At 41.7% G+C, this 20,101-nt stretch overlaps 1 protein-coding gene across 1 annotated transcript in view; it reads right to left on the reverse strand.

Moving 5' to 3' along the window:
• Positions 1-6,703: 6,703 nt before the first annotated feature.
• Positions 6,704-20,101, reverse strand: part of GRK7 (G protein-coupled receptor kinase 7) — a 33,643-nt gene continuing 20,245 nt past the window's right edge. The window contains exons 3-4 of the mRNA XM_036757203.1: positions 13,484-13,758; positions 6,704-7,673 (exon numbers count right to left, since the gene is read on the reverse strand). Of these exons, the coding sequence (XP_036613098.1) occupies positions 7,337-7,673; positions 13,484-13,758 (612 nt within the window). The 3' untranslated portion in view covers positions 6,704-7,336. The remainder of the gene's footprint in view (positions 7,674-13,483; positions 13,759-20,101) is intronic.

The raw sequence follows: 20,101 nt of genomic DNA on the forward strand, positions 1-20,101 counted from the left end.
TTTATTCTATGGAATTCTAATGATGCCAATAGGGTATCTGTGAGAAAATGTCAAAGGAAGCAATACTTCTTCCTCTAAAATTTTAACTATGAAATTATGTTGTGCTATAGTGAAGAGCAGAGTGGACAGATCACTGGACTCAGCTGGAATCAGAAGAAAACAGGGATTGAATCCTAGTTCTGATATTTATACGACTGAACAAGGCACTTTTCTTAGAGAATCTGTAAAACATGTGTGATTAATAATTGAATTGAACAGCACAGAACTGGTATGGGTCAGTAAGAAAATATACTTGTATCAAAAATACTTGTTATATGTGGCAATTTTCTACACAGAAAATAGGATTTATTTCCTATTTATAAGCCAGAATTCTCCCCTGCAGTGCCACCCCACCTCCCTACAGTTTATCTTGCAGGCATTCCATATTCCCAAGCCCCTCAGCCCAGCATTGATAGGTTCTGTCAATATATTCAAGCCCCACAATGTTCTGTGGTCAAATTAGATTGGGAAACAGCCCTAGAACACACAATGGAGCTCTAGGTGGGTTGGGTAAAGGCGGATGAATGGGCTACAGTCCCACAAGAAATGCAGTAGTTGACAATTGCTTCCTAATACCTGTTTTGTTAGACTGTTGCTTCACCATTGTTCACTGGTTTACAGGTTATGACAAGTGAAAAATCAATATTCCCTCCTCCTTCACTCTGTTGGTATTTGCTGTAATAACATTCACCAAGAGCCAGTCTGGAACACATAATTCAGTACTGCTGTAACTTTCCACTAGCAGGCAAATGTAATTAAGGAATTTTAAAGCCCCCAATTTTTCAGCTTGGTGAGAAATGAGGTTTTGAGAATATAAGACTGGGAGAGATATTTTCAGAGAAGGAAAGAATGCCTAACTTTGGCTCCTAAAGTGGCCCAGGGGATTTGGGACAGTTATCCAAAGGGAACAGTGAAAGGCAGGAAGAGAAAAGATTCAGATACCCTTGATTTGGATTTCCTAGTCCTGTGGGGAGCAGGGGGCAAGAGGGGGGAACCTCCACTGTGTAAATGATAAAGTGCCAAGCATCAGGGATGTATGGTTTTAAAGACAACTCTCCTACCCAGCCACCTCCTTCCAGCGGGCTTGGCCTATTGTGATGGCTCATAACTATTAAAGAAATTACCCTCCTCTTTTTCTTCTCCCATCTCTTCCTTCTCTCCCTTTCCTTTCTTCTCCCCTTCCTCTATTTTCCCCTCCTCTTGTCTTTCTTCCTCTGGGCTTTCATTCCTCCCTAGGCAGAGCTTTCCGTATCAGATCAGATGCCATGGGGAGATAGGAAGAGCTCTGGAGACCAAGTTCCGGTCCCTGGGAAGCCGATGGTAGTGTATCTGCCAACACCTCCCTCCCTCTGCTCCCAAGCAGGAAGACAGCACAAATAAATACACATGATGGGTATACAAAACAAAGGGAAAAAGGGCATGGGGAAGTGGAAAGAACCTGGAGCTAGAAGTAAGGAGACTTAAGTTCTAGACCCAGCTTTTTACCTCTGTGGGCCCTGTTTTCCTGATTTATAAATTGAGGTGACTGGGTTAGATGACATTTAAAGTCCCTTCAAGGCTATAGGAAAACAGACCCACTGTTGGTAGAATGGACATTGGTCTAATCTCTCTGAAAAACAATTTATGTAATGCCCCCAAAGTTACTAAATTGTGCATGTCCATACCTCTACTAGGCCTATACCCCAAAGAGATCAAGGAAAGAGGAAAAGGACCAATTTGTACAAAAATATTTATAGGTGATCTTTTCATAGAAGCCCTAAACTGGGAAACTAAGGAGAAGCCCATCTATTGGGGAATGACTATGTTGTGGCATATGAATATAATGGAAAATAATTGTCATAAGAACTGATAAATCTGGCCTCAGGAACTTTAGCTGTGTGATCCTGGGTAAGTCAGTTCACCCTGTTTGCCTCAGTTCCTCATCTGTAAAATGAGCTGGAGAAGAAAATGGCAAAGCACTGCAGTATCTTTGCCAAGAAAACCCCAAAAGAGGAGTTGGACTGGACTGAAAAATGCCTGAACTAAGAACTGATGAAATTGACCATTTGAGAGGAAACTGGGAAGATTTCTATGAACTGATGCAGTGAGAAATGAACAGAACCAGGAAAATAATTTATACAATGACATTATAGAGAAAAACACTTTTGAAAGTTCTTTAAGAACTCTCATTAGTGCAATTATGAATCACAAATCCAAAGGACTAAAGATAAATCATCATATACCTCCTGCCAGGGAGGCAATGAACTCAACATGCAGACTGAGACACACATTTTTGGATGTGGCAAATGAGGGAACTTGTTTTGCTGGACTATGCATATTTGTTATGAGGATTTTAATTTTTTTTATTCATTTGGGGGGAACAGTGAGAGGGAGAAATAATAAATGCTTGTAAAAAACAAACAAAGTCCTTTCCAGATCTACCATTCTGAGATTTAAAAATAGTGTAACATGCCAAAAGTATTCCTATTTGGCTTTGAAATGTTTTTGCAGTGAGGTACTATGGCAAAGGGGGAAAGGCAACTGGAGGCTTAGGTTTGGAAGACATGGCTTCAGATCTTGCCTTAGATTTAGCTGTGTGACCTATGATAAAACCTTGCCTCTAGAATAAGTTTCAGTCTCCCATCTATAAAATGGTTGTAATAATCTGTGTTACCCACCTCACAGGTTTTTGGGTGGAAAGCACTTTGTAAACCTTCAAAAGTTCTCTATGTGTGAGCTAATAATATTAGACATATAGTATAAACAGGCATGCCCATAAAGCTTTAACTCTGACAGCCCATAAAAACAGGAGATGATGGACCTCTCTGAGATCCATAAAGCTAATTTGTGGCAGGCTGCCTCTACGCTTTAGACACTGGGGGCATATGCCACTTTCCTGATCTTTTTGGAAACTTCCAAACAGAATGCTGGTACTCCCAAGTTAATTCTGTTGGGGCCCTCAATACCTATGAGATCAGAGATAGGGAAACCAAAGACATACATCTCATTGAGAACCCATCCCTTCTCTACAAAACCCTTGACCTTCCACTGCCTTGGTGAGCTGCCCTTGTGTGAAGGTGATTGTAACCCAGGCATCCTGAGCACCAATTGGAATGGGTTAGAAAAAGGTTGGTGTCTGAATCCAAAGGCCTTCTTTCTTCTGCCATGGTAATGACCATTGTACCTAAGGTGGACAGTTGTATTCTCCCAATGTCCTTGTTCCCTGATGCTTCTTCCTTTTCCAGTTTTGTTTTAGGGCCTGTAACTCACCTGGGGGCTATGGCCTTTAAAAATATTTTAATAACTATTTTTCAACATAATTATATTTTTTATTTTGTGCAATTTAAAAATATGATTTGGATGAGTCTTTAGGCTTCCATAAATTGCCAAAAGGGGCAGTGTCTTTGACACACAAAAAATTAAGAACTCTTGTTCTAGGCATTTCTTCTCTGCCTAATTCTTTTGTAAAATGGTCTCCAAGTCCACAAATTGCTGATAACGACAGCATACTTGATTTAGTTCCTTGTTAGGAACCTGAAGTCTCAGCCATTTTTGGTAGTATCATAATTATTGCCTGACACTTTGATGTTTTCCTGCTACTTAAAATATGGGACATCATAATTCACCCCTTTAGTACTGGGTCCCCGCCAGAATAATAAGTCTTAGAGAAAGAGGACAACAATAAATCAGGTCACTAGATTAAGGAGGCAGTTTTCTTAATAAATGCTTGTTGACTGGCTTTGCTTTTTTTGTTGTTTTGTTTTGTTCAGAGGGTCAGCCATCTCTGATTAAAGATTAGTTTTTCCCTGAAAAGTGGGCAACCCACTCTTTGCACGTAAAGCTCTGGACACAGGTGTGAAATTGTTTCCAATGATATGAGGTTGCTCGCTGTTGTTGTTCAGCCTTCCTTCTCAGAAGAGGACCAGTGACATGGGGGCGGCGGCGGGGGGGGGGGGTGATGTCGCAAGTCATTGGATTTAAATGAGGCAGAGCTGTGCAAAGTCATCAGCCTCACTCTCCTCTAGAATCATGGGAGTCCAGTGGCAAGACAGGTTAGGGGGGCTGGCGATGGCCCCGGATGCAGTGGAAGACCTTGGCCTTTTTAAAAGCTAAGGCTGTAAACATCCTATCAGGAAATAAAGTAATGACACATGGCTAGGTCAACAAAAAATAAGGGGCAGGACTGGCTTGTTTCCCCAGGTAAAATGCTAGTTCCCAAGAACTGGTATTGTTTCATATTTTGTCTGTGTCATCTGCCAAAATCCTACTCTGATGCTTTATAGAGGCCTGAGGTGACCTTGAGTTTTCTGAGGTTATGCCATTGAAGGGCAAGCTCTGACAAAGCCCTACCAAGCTGGCAAAACTAAGAGCATTGGCCTGTTGATGAAATGCATGTTGGTTATCCAAGAACCAACCTAGTCAAGCTTTGTGAGGCTCGTCCCCAGGCAGCTGGCTCCTACCTTTCCAGTCTTGTTACATCTTACTCTTCTCCTACCCTACCCTCTCCCCAAGTACTCTGAGATTCAATGACACTTGCATCCTTTACTGATCTCCTCAATCAAAAATCTCCATCTCTCAGGTCTAGGCATTTTCACTGGCTGTCCCCCATGCCTAGAATTCTCTTCCTCCCCATCTCTTCTTTCAGGGTTCCTTGCTTTCCTTCAAATCTCGATTCAAGTCTCACCTTCTACAGGAAGCCTTTCTCAGTCCTGCTGTTACCTCAGTGCTTTCCCTCTGAGACTATAACCAACTTATTCAGTATATCTTATTGGTACATATTTATGTGATCTCCCTCATTAGACTATGAGCTCCCTGGCACAAGTCATTTTTTGCCTTTCTTTGAATTCCCATCACTTAGCAGTGTCTGGCACACAGTAAGTGCTTAATGAATACTGACAATGTGATGGTGGCTGTCTGAATGCAGGGAGTAACTATGTGGATGAAATGGGTATTTCTGAAGTATCTGACCCCAGAGAACACCTCGGTACAGTTTAGCATACAAAGTGGGTTTAATAAAATGAATTTTCAATGGGCTGTTTGCATTTATTTAATTCCACTTCTTGTGAAATAGAAATTCTAGGACATTGTGCACAGATTGACACATGTAATTTACAAAGCCAATAAAAGTACACATGAAGGGTCTAATTCACAGATATACTGGAGATTTTTTTTTACATTTGCAATAAAGCTAAACCTCTATTAATGGTGTATTCTGGCTAAATTTAACCAAGTTCTAAGCAAAAAACACCCCCCCCCCCAATTCTTTAGGTGGAAATCTTCCTAAAACTGTCCATGTCCACTTTCCTAATGATAATCGCTTACACAAAGCTCTTTATGTACCTTGATCCTAACAATAATCCTATGAGAAGTGCTATCACAATCCTCATTTAAAAGTGAGGAAGCACAGGCTGACAGAGGGTAAGTGACTTTTCCAGGATCACACAGCTAGTAAACATCAAAGGCAGAATTAGAAATTCAGGTCTTCCTGACTCCAAATCCTACATGGAACAACACAGTAATCATCTTTGGTGATCTAGGCTCTTTTACAGTACTCCAGACATCAATTCTCATTCCATAGGTTGGCTAATTTAGATAATGGAAGAGACTGGACTGAATGTGTATTGACCCCCAGGATATGCCCTGAAACCTGTTTTGATTGTTTTTTTTAAAAACTTATTACATACCTGATAAGGGTATGTGCTTCCTTATCATTTAAAGTACAGTACTGAAGTTCTGGTAAGTTGGATTTAAGATAATCAAGATTCTAAGGCTGTACTTTTTGAAAGTCTTAAATAGGGCCAAGCTTTTAAAAATGTCTTTGGTTTATTCTCATAATTCTGGGATTTCTAGAAAAATCTGTGTGTGGGTACATTTATATGTGTGGACCCATTTTCTTTATCTCTCCAGATCCTGATTTGAGTGCAAAAATAAAAAATTTAAAGCATGGAGTTTGGAGACCTCCAGATAACGCTACGAGTGTATGCATAATGCATAGAGAATTATCGTTTACCATTTGAAATTCATGATCCTGTTGGATCAGATTCTGAGTTTCTCCATTTCTCTTTCATCCCCTTGAAATCACAGAGGTCACTACACTGGGAAAATGTTCAAGGGAAAGAGATCTGCTAAACACATATCAATTATGTTCATTTTCACTTAGCCTATAATTATTTAAAACAAAACTCTTTTAGAAATTGAGAATTCATTGTCTAAATTCCTGACTGAAGATTTAATTAAGTAACCAAAACAAGGAATTACATGCCTTACCTCTCAGGGTTGTTGTGAGGACCAAATGAGATAATTCTTTGTAACATTCCTAGCACAGTGCAAGCTAGGCACATAGTAGGCACTATATAAATGTTAGCTGTTATTTTTATTAGTATTACATGATATAAAGTCTGGATTTGCTTTTAGTGGAAAGATTTAATCTATTTTAGTATTTGCTCAATCCATAGACCTACTGGATGAAAACATTTCTGTCTTCAAAGGAATTTTAAGTTAAAATAGTGAATTATTTAAAGGATTATAAAGAGATCTGTCAATGCAATTGAAAAGTATTCTATAATCTAATATCAAAAAGTTGCAATTTCTCTTTTTAAAAGGCAAAGTCAAGAATTTTTCCTCCTTTAAAGTCTTTTATTTAAACTATACAGAGTAAGAAAAAAATAAAAGATGAAGGGGAGAAAACAAAATAACAATGATTGTTTACCAAGAATTGCAAATGGTCATTTTCAGAATACACCACAAAGTTCCATTCTCTGTCTCAGGACTTTGCGTAATTCATAGGGACATGATGGTGGAGTGCTCATACTTTTGGTTTATCAAAATAAACCCAAGTGTTCCGTTTCTTAGTCTTCACTAAAAATTGACATATCATCTGACTTTGCAAACCCCAAATCAAAAGAATATAATCTGTTTAGTGGGAGAAGGGAAAAAAAATTTATATAATGCCTACTATGTGCCAGGCACTGTGTAAGCACTTTACAACATGGGCCTGGCCTCCTTTCCTCATCTGTAAAATAAGGGGTCCTATGATGCTATGAATGCTAGACTTTGATTCAGAAGATCTGGGTTCGAATTAAACCTCACACACTTTTGGCTATATCGCTATGGACAAATTCCTGAAACTCTCAGGTATCCGTAAAATGTGGCTATTGTAGTGCTCTACACACCTCACAGGGTTGCTAGGAGGTGTTTTGCAGACCTCAAAGTCATTTATAAATGGAAACTAATTGTTAGCCTGGTGTCACAGTCCTTGAGCAAAACCTATCCAAGAGATTTTCCAAGTGTTTGAAGCACTGCAGAATCAGGTCAAAGCTTACAGTAACACACACACCCCAGATTTGGCTGTGCTGCCATTTGCGCAGCCTGATAATCTATTGGGGTCATTGAGTTCTTCAAAGAGTCCTGTTTCTATAATTTCTTCTTGCCAGGCTATAGGAACAGCACCTGTTGAAAATTTTTTAAAGAACTTCCTATCTTTTTCGTCAAACTCGACCCCCTTAACCTCAGAGAAATCTTCAATATCAGCGATGTCTTTGGCATACACCACACTAGGGTCTGGCACAAATGGGGGTTCAATAAGGCCAGCCTCCAGTCGGGGGAAGTTGATTGTTTTGAAGAAAGCATGTTTCCTGGGATCATCCCCTTCTTTTCTGTAAAGACAGGAAACAGCAGCTGAAATTTAACAAACCAACAAAAAGGAGCAGTTTTGAGAAATCAATGCATTCAATGAGTGGTCTGATCTTCCCTCAACATGGATTGAGGTCTCTGTAACCCAGAGGGTGGAGACAGGCCTTCCATCTCTCTTCTTACTGTAAGGGAATAAGATACGCTGAGAACAGGCGCCTCTGAGGCACACACAGCTTCAGTGCACAAACTCCCAAGTGAATGAAGAGTTAAAAGATGAATGGTAAAAAGCAATGAATGCTGCTTGGCATACTATTTTTTTTTTCTAAGCAGCAATTCTAGAATGTTGTTTGTGTCTATGATGCATCGCCACAGAAGCAGTGAGTCATGGACAGGCAATTATCATGCCCCAGGCTCCAAGCGAGACTGTAGAGTTCCTTGTTCCCGATTGTCCCCCTCCTATTCCCAGACCCCATTAGCTTAGAAATTGGAGGCTTGTGAGTAAACAAGACTATTTTCTGCTTTCTTATCTATTCAGGATGGCACCAGACCATGCAACTAATTATGTCCTCTAGAAGATTTGGGCTATTTAATAACAGAATGGAAACTTGTCTAAAATCTTTTAGGTGCCATTCTCCCTGGAAACTGGGAGAAGAAGGTCTTTGAAACTCACTTTCATCATGGCCACTCAGTTTTGAGTCACTATATCAACACTTACTGAATGTAACAAATCAAGTTATTATTATTATTGTCATGATAATTTCGGTCTGGACCTGTGATTTCATCTGTGCAAAGAGCTCCTGATATGGAAACTCCCTCCACTGATGCCCACACACATCTCATGGGGCGTGGCATAGGAGGCACGCTGACTGACTGATTGATCACTGTAGGGCACAAAGAAGTTGACTGACTTACTCAGGATCACAAAGCCGACATGTTTCAGAAGCAGGATTTGACTCTAGGTCCTCCTGACTGCATGACTGGCCCTTTGTTCACTATGCCACTCCTCCTCTTACTAAAAAGTTGCTATTATCTCTCTGTCTCTCTATCTATGTGTGTCTGTTTGTCTAGCTATCTACCTGTCTATGTATCTCTATCTATGTCTGTGTCTATCTACCTACCTATCTATGTGTCTGTCTGTCTGTCTCTCTCTCTCTCTCTATCTTTATGATGCTGGTGATGAGAATGTTGATTATGCATCCCTTTCTCCCAGACTTAAACTCTTAAGTAATGGGATGACAAAGATAAGAGGTTATCTGGGCCACTCTTGCACAACCACTATGTATGATGGACAATCACCAGGCTCTATTTGAATCCCTGACTGTCCACTGCTCTCCCACACAGCCTGTTCTAAAACGGAGTTCTTACCTCATACCTGGCAAATTGGCAAAGATGATAACATTTAAAGTCAATGCTGGAGGGGCTGTGGTAAGGCAGGTCTGCTAACATACTGTAGGTGGGCCTGTGAAATTTTTTTGGAAAAGAATTTGGAACTATACGAGGAAAATGATTAAACTATTTATACCTCTCTGACCCCATAATACCACGGCTGGACATATACTTCAAGGAACTCAATCACAGAGAGAAAGGTCTTGTGTGCATCCACATCTTTATAGCCGGAGAAAGGCAGAGTGTTGTGATCAAGGACTAATTGTAGAGTCAGGCAGATTTGGATTCAAGCGCTACCTATGACACACGCCAGCTGGGCAAGTACCTGGAGCTCAGTTTGGCAGCTAAGCAGACCAGTGGACACAGTCAGGAAGACCTGAGTTCAAATTCAACTTTAGACACTAGCTGTGGGACCCTAGGCAAGTCACTTAACCCTGTTTGCCTCAGTTTCCTCAATTGTAAGATGAGGATAATAATAGCATCTACCTCCAGGGTGGTTGTGAGCAAAAATCTGTAAAGTGCTTGGAACGTAGTAAATGCTTATTTGCATTCCCTCATTCCCTCCCTCCCTCCCTCCCTTCCTTCCTCTGCTGACAAGATACTAATCTAGCTCAGTAGAGGGAGTTTCTACTTTTGAGAGTTTACTAATGGAATCTCAGGTCCCAGCCAAAGCCCCAGTACAGCCACAGCCACACTTTAAAGGAAAGGGTATACCTGCATCCTATTAGAGAAGCTGTCTGCTGGCCGTTCATCAGACCGTTTCCCCTTCAGCTCTTTGCTTAGGGTCGTCCCAAAGGGCTCTTTCACTATCTATTCAAACACTTCCACTGCAGGATGAACCCAAATCAGGAGTTCCAGAATGCAGTGCTCTGATCATTTGCATATTTCCTTCTAAATCCACCCCTGTCAGGATGACTGAACAAGAAAGCAGCAGGGTTGCCATCTACTGGAACCTACTAATAGGAAGCTCCTTTAGTTTCCACCCTGGGGCTCAGGGTCCTGGACTGAGACCTTCCTTCTATGGCTCAGGGTGAGTCTCTCAGATGATTTTTGCTTTGCTGCAATGAAAGTGGAGGCTCTTGAGTCCCATGGAAATCAAGTCAGGGTATAAACCTCAAGAGAGCAATTAATTCTACTCTGGACTCGGTGATGCCATTCTGGAAGAGCTGGAGACACCCCACCGCCTTGTCACTGCAAGAAGGAGCACATTCTTCCAGAGGTCAAAAGTACACATGAAAACTAGCTCTGAGGTGCTTTAACTGATGCAGCTAGAGATAGCTGAGAGGCTTAGTGTCCTCAGGGAGCATTACAAGACTAATTTTTACATCAGGAACAGCCTGTCTTTAATAGAATACTTTGGGACAAGGCACAGATGGGCCAGCCCTACCCTTCTGATATGGCTGGCTGTAGCCTCTTCACATCTAAATCCACATTCCCACCAAACCAGGGGAAATCACAAGCTCCTTTGAGGTTCCATTACCTTTCCCAGAATGTTCAACTCCACTGCAAGCCTCCTGAGGTCGGGGCCTAGGTTTCAGACCTCTCCCTCTCTCCAACACGTAGGCCAGAGCCCTGCACACAGTAGCTATGTGATAAATGTTTGCTGAAGATGAGGACAGAGTCAGAAAACGACCCTCCTCATCTCACCCCACCTCATGTGTCCCAGTCATTGCTGAGCTGGGAACATCATGGCTCTGCCTCAGAGACACTCACCACGGATCTGTTGGTAGGTAGTACTCAGGGACCTTGTTACTTCTGGACTGGTCCCTGGCAGTTATGTGGTGTGTGTATTTTTTTACCCATCACCCTGACGTTTGGTTTGGCGTGAACAGGAGATGCTCTCAGGGGAGGAAGCACCTTGATCATTCTCCAGGGAGACAGAGAGGTGACTTCTCCTGCTCATTAATGAAGCGGAATAGGTTTCAGGGAACTGACAGGTGCTCTCTCCCCATTTCAGAAAATCACATTGAGAAGTGAATGGGTCCCTTTATATTAACTGAGGCTGGAAAGCACCTGCTTACGTATGAAGGGTCCGCTTGGGTATGATGTGTGGTCAGTCAAGCCCAGCCCAGATGTCAGGATCATCTGGGAGGCTGTGTGTCTTGGAAGCACTTCTGTCAGAAACCCCAGAGCTTACTGTTGTCCTTGTCCTGCTGCACTTAGGAGCCATGTGATGAAAGATACACACGAGTGTCAGAGTAAGCCCGGCTTCAAGCTTAAAGGCTTGCCATCTTGTCTTTGATAATCTCGTGAGGTAGCTGAGTAAGGTGGTAGGAAATATTCCTGGCTTGTCTGGAAGAATGACAGGTCACAAAAATAGGAAAAAGGACTGAGGTAGAGTCAGCTTTACAGAAAAAGACTTTCCAAGGACCTGAACTTTTGTCTTTATTTTAAATGTCCAAACGCAGTCCAGAAAAGGACACTTGGACCCTGGGCTGAGCCATCTGTAGTTTTGGAATGTGTTCAGGTTTTAGGAAAACACTTGCTTGTGTTTTGTTATTTGAATGAAACTTAAAAAAAAAAGAATCAATGAGGAACTGGAATGAAAACGTTGGGGGATGTATTATTGAGCAGCTGTTATTTATACGCTGTGCTCTCTAACTTCACAAACAGTTATTCAAAAGAGCCACGACAACAGATGCTTTGTAGTATAAAGCTTGGGGCAAAAACCATGCTTTAAGACAGCATTTTCCTCAAGCATTTTGTCCATTTTCTATTTTTAAAAATCATATGACTTTACCACATGACTTTAAACTAAGGAGAAACACAGAATTTATACATCCAATTGAGAATTATGAGATTTTACAGTTTGAAGGGGCTTTGGTGATGATTTAATTCAGCACCCTTGTCAGATAGATTTTAAGAAAGGCAAGGTTCAGAGCGGACAATTGAGTATTATCTTCGTCACCTTTGTAAGCCCTAGGTTTGGAACCGCCTTCAGACCAAGGTAGCCAATCATTAACACCTGTAATGAGGAAACTAGTCTAATCACACACTGTTTTTTTGACCCAGACCAGTAGAACCCAGCTTGATCATCCACTCTATTCACTAGACTTGCCTCCAGATAACTTTCCTATTTTTAAAGTCCATTCTCAAAGGGCAAAGATCTGTCACTAAGGATAGCTAGAAGAAAACACTGAAGCCTAGACAGCAATTCCAAAAAAGGAGCATCAAACATATTTTGAGCAACAGAAGCATGAGTGGCATAAGGTATAAGTTTCCCAAGGTGACTATAAAGAGAACTATACTGACTTGGGGGTGAAAGCACTGCTATGTTTGTTAAAAAAAATCAGTCACATGACTTCAACTCACAAAAGCATTAAAAGAACTAAAAAAGATGAATATAAACCTCGAAAGCTTATAAAATCTGGGGGAAAATTTTAATCAAGCAGTAGACTGAAGAACAGAAGGGGCTGGATGGAGCATGAAAATGCAGCTGGCAGAAAAAATAATGCAACAACCACCCAGCAAAACTTTAAGGAAACAGTACGTAGAGTATAAGGGCATTGGTTTCTGGAAACGAAGGACCTGGATTTGGATCCTGGTTCAGATACTACATATCCATGTGACAATGGCTGAGTCACTGAACCGCTCTGGATTCCAGTTTCATTATCTGTAAAATGAAGAGGTTGGATGAGGAGCCCTTGCAGTTCTAATAATATATATTTATATAGATTTTTCAGAGTCTCAAAACCAATCCTAACAGTAGAGAGAAAAGAAAGTTTAATCAAACCATGCTTTCGTAGTAGATAACCTGAAATATACCACCAATTTTGTTTGTGTTTTAAATTTTACTTTTTTTTTTGCAAGATACCTTGAGTTTACGTTTTCATTTCAAGAAGCAATAAAATGGACACATCGTCTACATCCCACTGTCCATGCACCCAATACAGTAACACACTCAGTAGCATACTTGTTACCTGATTGACAACACAGTTTAGTATCTATATAGTATACAGATGGTTTGAACAACAAGCACTGACCCATCAAGCAACAGGCATTTACCAATAAGGGTCAGGCACTGTACTGAGTACTGGAGAGAGAAGAAAAATAAAAATAATGCTTCTCCATAAGGAGCTCACATTCTAATGAGAGAGACAATGCTAGCACCACGGCACCCTGAGAGAGGAACAGGAGGTAGCCTGGGCCTGGCAAGTCAAACTACCATCACCACCTTGGCCACCATCTCCCCTCTGAGCCCAAAAGCCTTGGGTACAGCAAAGCTTCTGTGATATCTGCAGCCATCATCCTAGGAAGCAACCTGGCGACTATTCTTACAGGGCTATGGCCACAGGTGCTGAAGGCCCCAAAAGACAGTTCTTGCCACCAAAGTCCTTGGCACTGTAAATGCATCACGGCTCAACAAGGCATCTTCATTGATCAACAGTAGCCTCAGTAATCGCTGTTAATCATGTTAACACTGGGTACACATCCTACCTATGCTCACCTGCTTCCTAAGCGGTGTTCTGCTGCTTTGGCCAGGAAGAGACGACATACATCTTTGGCTTCTTCTGTGAAGCCTGGGTGTTGGAATCTGACCTCTTGTTTCAAGGTTCTCTGTTTTAAATCTTCTTTGCTGACTTTTTCCTTGTAATCTTTGAATGGCGTTCGCCCAGCTACCATTTCATAAATACTACACCCCATTGCGAACCAGTCCACAGGATAGGAATAACTTTCTTCTTCCTTCAGGATTTCTGGAGCCATGTAACCATTGGTTCCAGCCTGTAATGAAAGGAAGATGGGGAGAAGTTGTACAGTTTGGTTAATTTTTGAAAATTGTGATTATATTTTTGTGTTTTTTAATGTAAGTTCCTTATGGAGAGGCGTTATGTTTATTTTTCTTCTCTCTACAGCACTTAGCACAGGATAGTTATGTCATGGGGTTATGATCATGTTTTAATTATAAAATATATTGAATGTTATATTTTCACCAGTACCACATATGGAATTCTGGGGGGGGGGTGGGCAAAAAACCATCTGTGACAGCTTCTAGGTCCTAAAGAAAGGTGTAACACATTAAGGCAACACAACTGCCACCTTCCTTTTATAAAAATGCAAGTGCAAGTAATGCATTTAGCATAACAAATTTAATGACCGGATTATATCCTGGAGCAAGCTTGAGAGCTGATTATCAAATTTTCAATGTGAGCATGTACATTTCAGAAATGGGTAAATGATAGAAATAAGGGCCTGACTTTATTGTTTTTTGATTTCTAGACATCAAAAAATAAAGGGGAAAATGTTAATAATACAGACAAATTCAACTTTAAAGTGTGTCAAGCTTATTATTATTATTAGTTTTTGAGAGTCAGTTGTTAAACATTACCAGCATCACCCTGACTATTTGGGATAATTCCTTTAAGCAAAGTAAATCAGTGCAGTCAGATGTTGACTCTCTACAAACTTCATAGTTTGCTTCTGGCCTTTTATTAAAGCCTTTCCGGTTTGGTAGAGCTTTTGAAAACTCAGTCACTTCCACACCAAAGTTAAGAATCAGAGCATAAATTTAGACTCAGATACATGCAAAGAGAGGAAAAAAAAAACCCACCAGGAAGAGAATATCTCTTCATTATTTAAAAAGTGCAGCACTTCCTTACTGTTTTGCAGCCATTCCTATTTATTAGGAGAGGATTTGGAGAGAGGGGCACAGAACACGGATGTGTAGAAGTAAATTTGCATATGGACACTCCCAGGAAAACCAGTGACAAGCAAAAAAAGAGTGTGAGACTTCGGAAAGAACTTGGAATCTAGGTACTAAGAAGAGTGTTCTCATGCAAAAAAACCCCCACAACTCAAAAGATTTCACCTCAAGCCCCATAAATTGGAAAAGATGATAAACTGTGGAAATAGCCAATGTTGGAGAGGCTGTAGAAAGATAGTTACGCTAATGTACTGTTGGTGGAGGTTTGAACTAGTCCCACCATTCTGTAAAGTAATTTGTGGTTATTCTAAGAAAACGACTAAAATGTCTATGCCTTTTGACCCAGAGATCCTACTATTAAGGCATAAACCCTAAGGAACTCAAAGATGGAAAGGTCCTCTAGGGCCACTGAGGCACTCTTTTTTAAAGAACTACGAGGAAGCAAAATAGATGCCTACTGATTGGGGGATTGGTAAATAAACTGTGGTGCTTAAATCTAATAGAATATTACTGTACTGTAAGAAATGATAAATATGAAGAATTCAGGGAAGCATGGGAAGACTTCGATGAACTGATGCAAACAGAAGAAAGCAGAACCAGGAAAATAATATATATAATGACTCAAATAATGTTAATGAAAAGAATCATTTGAAGTAATGGAATCTGGTCTAACGACCAAGCTTGGCCTGAGAGAAGAGCTGAGAAAACAGACCTCTCTGACTGCAGAGGTGGGGGGGTGGGGGGGGAGGGTGTGCGGCGCTACGTGTGTGGAATATTTCAGGTACTGTCAGACATGGCTCATGTGTTGGCTGGTTTTGCTGAGCTGTGTTGTTCCCCTTTCTTTGTTTTTAAGGGGCTTGGTGAATAGAGGAGTGGGGAGGATATATTTGGAAATGAAAATGATGTAAAAACAAAAGACATCAATAAAATAAGATAAATAACGCAAGAGTATCCCCCAATTATTAGTCTGTAGCTGGCCATTAATGAGGCCTAACATCGAGCACAAATAGAAACCAGGTTTTTGTTATTGTTCATTCATTTTCAGTTGTGTTCAACTCTTCACGACTCCATTTGGGGTTTTCTTGGCAAAGCTACTGGAGAAGTCTGTCATTTCCTTCTCCAGCTCATTTTACAGGTGAGGAACTGAGGCAAACAGGGTGAAGTGACTTGCCCAGGGTCACACAGCTAGTGTCAACTAAGCAAGACGAGTCAGGATTAATTAGCAAATATAAGAAGGAAAGATCTAGGGGTGACAAGTCATTAGGTTAATAGCAATTAAGAAAAAGGAGGTCCAGGAACACTGTGACTCCCTCAAAGTCACAGAGGCAAGCTGGAGTTGGTCCTGGGTCCTCTGACTATAATGCCAACATTCTAAGGTATGGAACAACTATTGATCTGCATTGGTAGAGGAATTTTTCTCACTGGAAGTTCCCTACAGTAAGGAGATCGCAGATCTAGGCCAAAACAAACAAAATTATTTCATCCTTTTGACCAGAAGTTCTCGAATTTTTGGATTCAGGACCCCTTGACACTTAAAAATTGAGGACTCCTACTCTTAAAAAAATTTTGATGGCCCTAAGAGCTTTTGTTTATGTGGGTTACATCTATTAATATGTACCATATTAGAAATCAAAACTGATAAAAATTTAAAATATTCATTAATACATTTAAAATACCACTATATGCTAACACGAATAACATTTTTATGAAAAATAATTATATTTTCCAAAATAAAAAAAATTAGTGAGAAGAGTGGTATTGTTTAACATATTTTTTGCAAATCTCTTTAAGACAGCTGAATTCTCCTTCTGCATTGCAATATGTTGCTTTGGTTGAAGTTTGTGAAGAAAATCCAGCCTCACAGAGCTAGGGAAGGGAAGATGATTTTAGAAGGCAAATAACATCTTAGTATTACTATGAAAATGTTTTTGACCTTATGGACCCCACAAAAGGGTCTCTGGGACCCCTAGGGATTCTGGACCAGTTTTGAGAACTGCTGCCTTTCATGAAACACTTTTCTAAATAATGCTAAATCTTTGACAGCTGGGAAGGGAAGGGGGCAATAGCTAAGCACCTGGGGGCAAGTGATTTGATTGGAGGATACACCCTCTCACACACTAACACACCCCTAGACTCAGGTACCACCCCAACATAGGTGGAGTTCAGCAGTGATTGGCAACCAATTGGCTTAGGTTGCTTGGATTGGTTGATACCCAGGGCACCCCCTGTCGTTGGATGGCACCCAGCACACAGAGGACACAGAATGTATTTCATGATTAAATAAAGTAAGATTAAAGGTTCATTTAAAACTCAGCGGCTGACTTTCAATTCTAGCTCCTGCTGGAAAAAAAAATCTTCCTGGTCATTGGGTCCTTTATTGCCTTCACACTGATTACTGCAGGGATTGAGAGCTAGAACAGGCTTTAGAAATCACTGGAGTTCAACCACATTTGCAGATGAACTACGTGACTTATCCTAGGTGACCCAGGTTGTGCAAAGTGAGTGCTAGATTTTGGAGTGGGAACCGCTGGGTTCAAATCCCAGCACAGCCAGCCACTGATTCTTGTCTGGGCATCCACTCTTCTCATCTGTAAAATAAAAGGAGCAAGGGAAAGGGGTGGACCTCAAAGTCCCCTTCTAACATTAAATTTATGGACCTATTAGAAGCAACAGGGTCAAATCTGAATCCAGGCCCTCTGATCTGAAATCTAAGGATCTCTTTCCAATTTTCTCCTTTGAAAGGACTGGGAGAACGGAACTAACAGGCTTGCGTGGTTGGGGTGATGCTACCTTGCATCCAATGGTTCCCCAGGGCCCCTGGGACTTTACTGTTAGCCCTTTGGGTTCAGGAATACCAGGCCAGCAGGAGAATAGCCATCTGCAAGGCTGTGTCAATAAGGCCTCACGGGGCTTTCCTTGGGCCCATTTGGGAGGCATTCAAGGCTGCTGCTAGGCTCAGCCTAACAAACCATTAATTATGCCTGATTTAAGCCCCCCATCCCTACCCTTTTGCTTCCTCGCTGTACTCTGCAGGTGCAACCACTTACAGAAAGCTAGGGAACATTCCTTTCAATGAACACGTTGCTGTGTCCCTTCAGTTGGTTTAGTTTTTTTCAATCACCTCAGCTCAAAGTCAAGGTAGATAAGAGATACCTTTCTACACAGGCAGGTATCGTTAGAGCCCATAACATTCTACAGGCACCCAAAACTCCTCCAGGTAAGGAGACCCACCACACCCCTAACATTCCTACAGGCTTTAAGGTTTACAAAGCACTTTCCCCATCACCTTTGGGAGGCAGCAGAGAGCCCTGGCTCTGTCCCTTAGGACCCGTATCACCTCAGGCTAGTCATTTAGACCTCACAGGGGCGGAGGTATGAGACTAGAAGTCTCTGAGGTCTCTTCCATTGTGAATCGATGATCCTGGGGTCCTGGTGGGTTGGTAGTGTGAGGGTTATTATTCCCACTTTACAGATGAGAAAACTGAGGATCAACTGTGTTAATAGACTTATTCATGCTCACAAGAGATAATAAACCTCAGGGCCAGGAATCAGACCCAGGTCCCTCTGCTCCAAGCCCACTACTCACGCTACCACCATTCCCCACTAGCCCTCTATAATCAAACAACCTTCTATCTGTAAAGCAAATGTTAATTTTCAAAACACAAACGCACTATTTCATTGGTCCTCCTGATAACCCTGTGGGTGTAGGCAGAAGTACATGTTACTATTATCGCCTGTTTTACAGACGAGGAAACCTCCATTCTAGGGGGTTACTTGGCTAAATAAATGGCAGAGATGGTCCTAAGGCCCATGTCAGTCAGAAGGAATCTCAGGCACTGAACCAAATGTGAATAGGAACTCCCCTGACACCCAGTTGGTGCCTCCCACCCCAGCCTTCAGTAAGAGCTTTCCGGTGCGTGGCCATGCACTGACCGGTCCTCGTGGCTCGTTCACTGACTAACAGGGAGTGGGAAGGAATCTTGTTGCCAGAAACTTGAGCAAAGCGTAGTCTTTCTACGGTTCTTCTACATCCCACCCCATTCTCATGCTTGCTTCCAGCTGGCCCTCACATATAGGCTGCCTACATCCTGGGGGCACATGATGAGAGACTGATCTGCCTGAGTTTGACAAACATGTCTTTTTGGGTGCCTCAGAGATAGCACCAGAGCAAAGGGCACAGAAAACAGCAGGAGAGGCTAACGTCCCATGGAGCAGCAACAAGGATGTCTACACTCCCCTTGGGTGGGTTCTGAAGCAATTCTATCAGAGTCATCTCCAAGGTTTTCTGGATATGTAAGCGTGTGGGTAAAAGCACAGTGGACTAAGTACCAGGCCTAGGGTCAGGAAACTCCGAGTTCAAAACTGGTCTCAGATACTTACTAGTTTCTTTTGACTCAGTTTCCTCATCTGTAAAATGGAGATAATGACCTCCCATAGTGTGAGGATCAGTTAGGACAGTGCACACGGTAGATGCTGTATAAACACGGGTATCATTATTATATGTTGGGTTTTAATTTTTTCTTGTCTCCTAGATTCACTGCTTTGTTTGACTCATTCTAGCTTTCGGAAAGTCTGATTCTTCACAAAGTTTACCACCTTCTATTCTAAACTATTCTTTCCTCCCTAGCTCTCGATTCATTTAACAGTATGTTGTGTATCTCATGATTCATTTCTCCCAGGTTATCTGGCAGTCCTCATGGCCAAGCCATCCTCTTCTCTCAGTGTCCACTAGGACCTGTGGACTTCCTCTCTCTCTTCTGGGTTTACATAGTATCATTTCTGGTGTCTGACATTTTCCTCTGTATACTCGTATCTCCAGCCTCAGTTTCTGTATTTGGGATGTGTGCTTGCATTGGACTCTGCTCCTTTCCAGATCCTTGGAGACAAGTCCAGCTTGGTCCTGGATGTTATGGCCAACACTTCCCAGGAATTCCTACGGTTTGGCTCAGTCTCCCAGTGACCTCACTTAGCTTCTGGCCTTGGCCCCCTTCCCTGTCTCCTTTGCTCAGTATCAAAACTACTCAGGTAGGGCTGCCAGAGCAGTGGTCTGGGCACTAGCCTGGCCCTGTCTTCTGCTGTGGGTCTGGGCTGCTTGTATACTCTATCTCCCCCCTACCTTGGCTTGTCTCAGCTCAGAGACTCCAGATAGCTTACAGCAGCTTCTCTTTTATCATTTTCCTCACAGTGCATTTTTCCCTTTATTAGGATGTTTGGAGTGTGCGTGTGGCGGGGATTGAAGCTTTGATTTTTATTTTTAAAAATTAGTGAGAAGTTCTAGATGGAGATTGACTCCCAGACTGTTAGCCCCACATCTGTGCCTACCTACCTGAGAGGAAGATTAAGGAAAAAGCTTTAAATGCTACAGAAATGTGAGCTGCTAGTATTATTACTGCCATAGAGGCAGGTGACAGAGGAGCAGGTCAG

Source organism: Trichosurus vulpecula, chromosome 4 (genome assembly GCF_011100635.1).
Source record: "Trichosurus vulpecula isolate mTriVul1 chromosome 4, mTriVul1.pri, whole genome shotgun sequence".
NCBI classification, from domain to species: Eukaryota; Metazoa; Chordata; class Mammalia; order Diprotodontia; family Phalangeridae; genus Trichosurus; species Trichosurus vulpecula.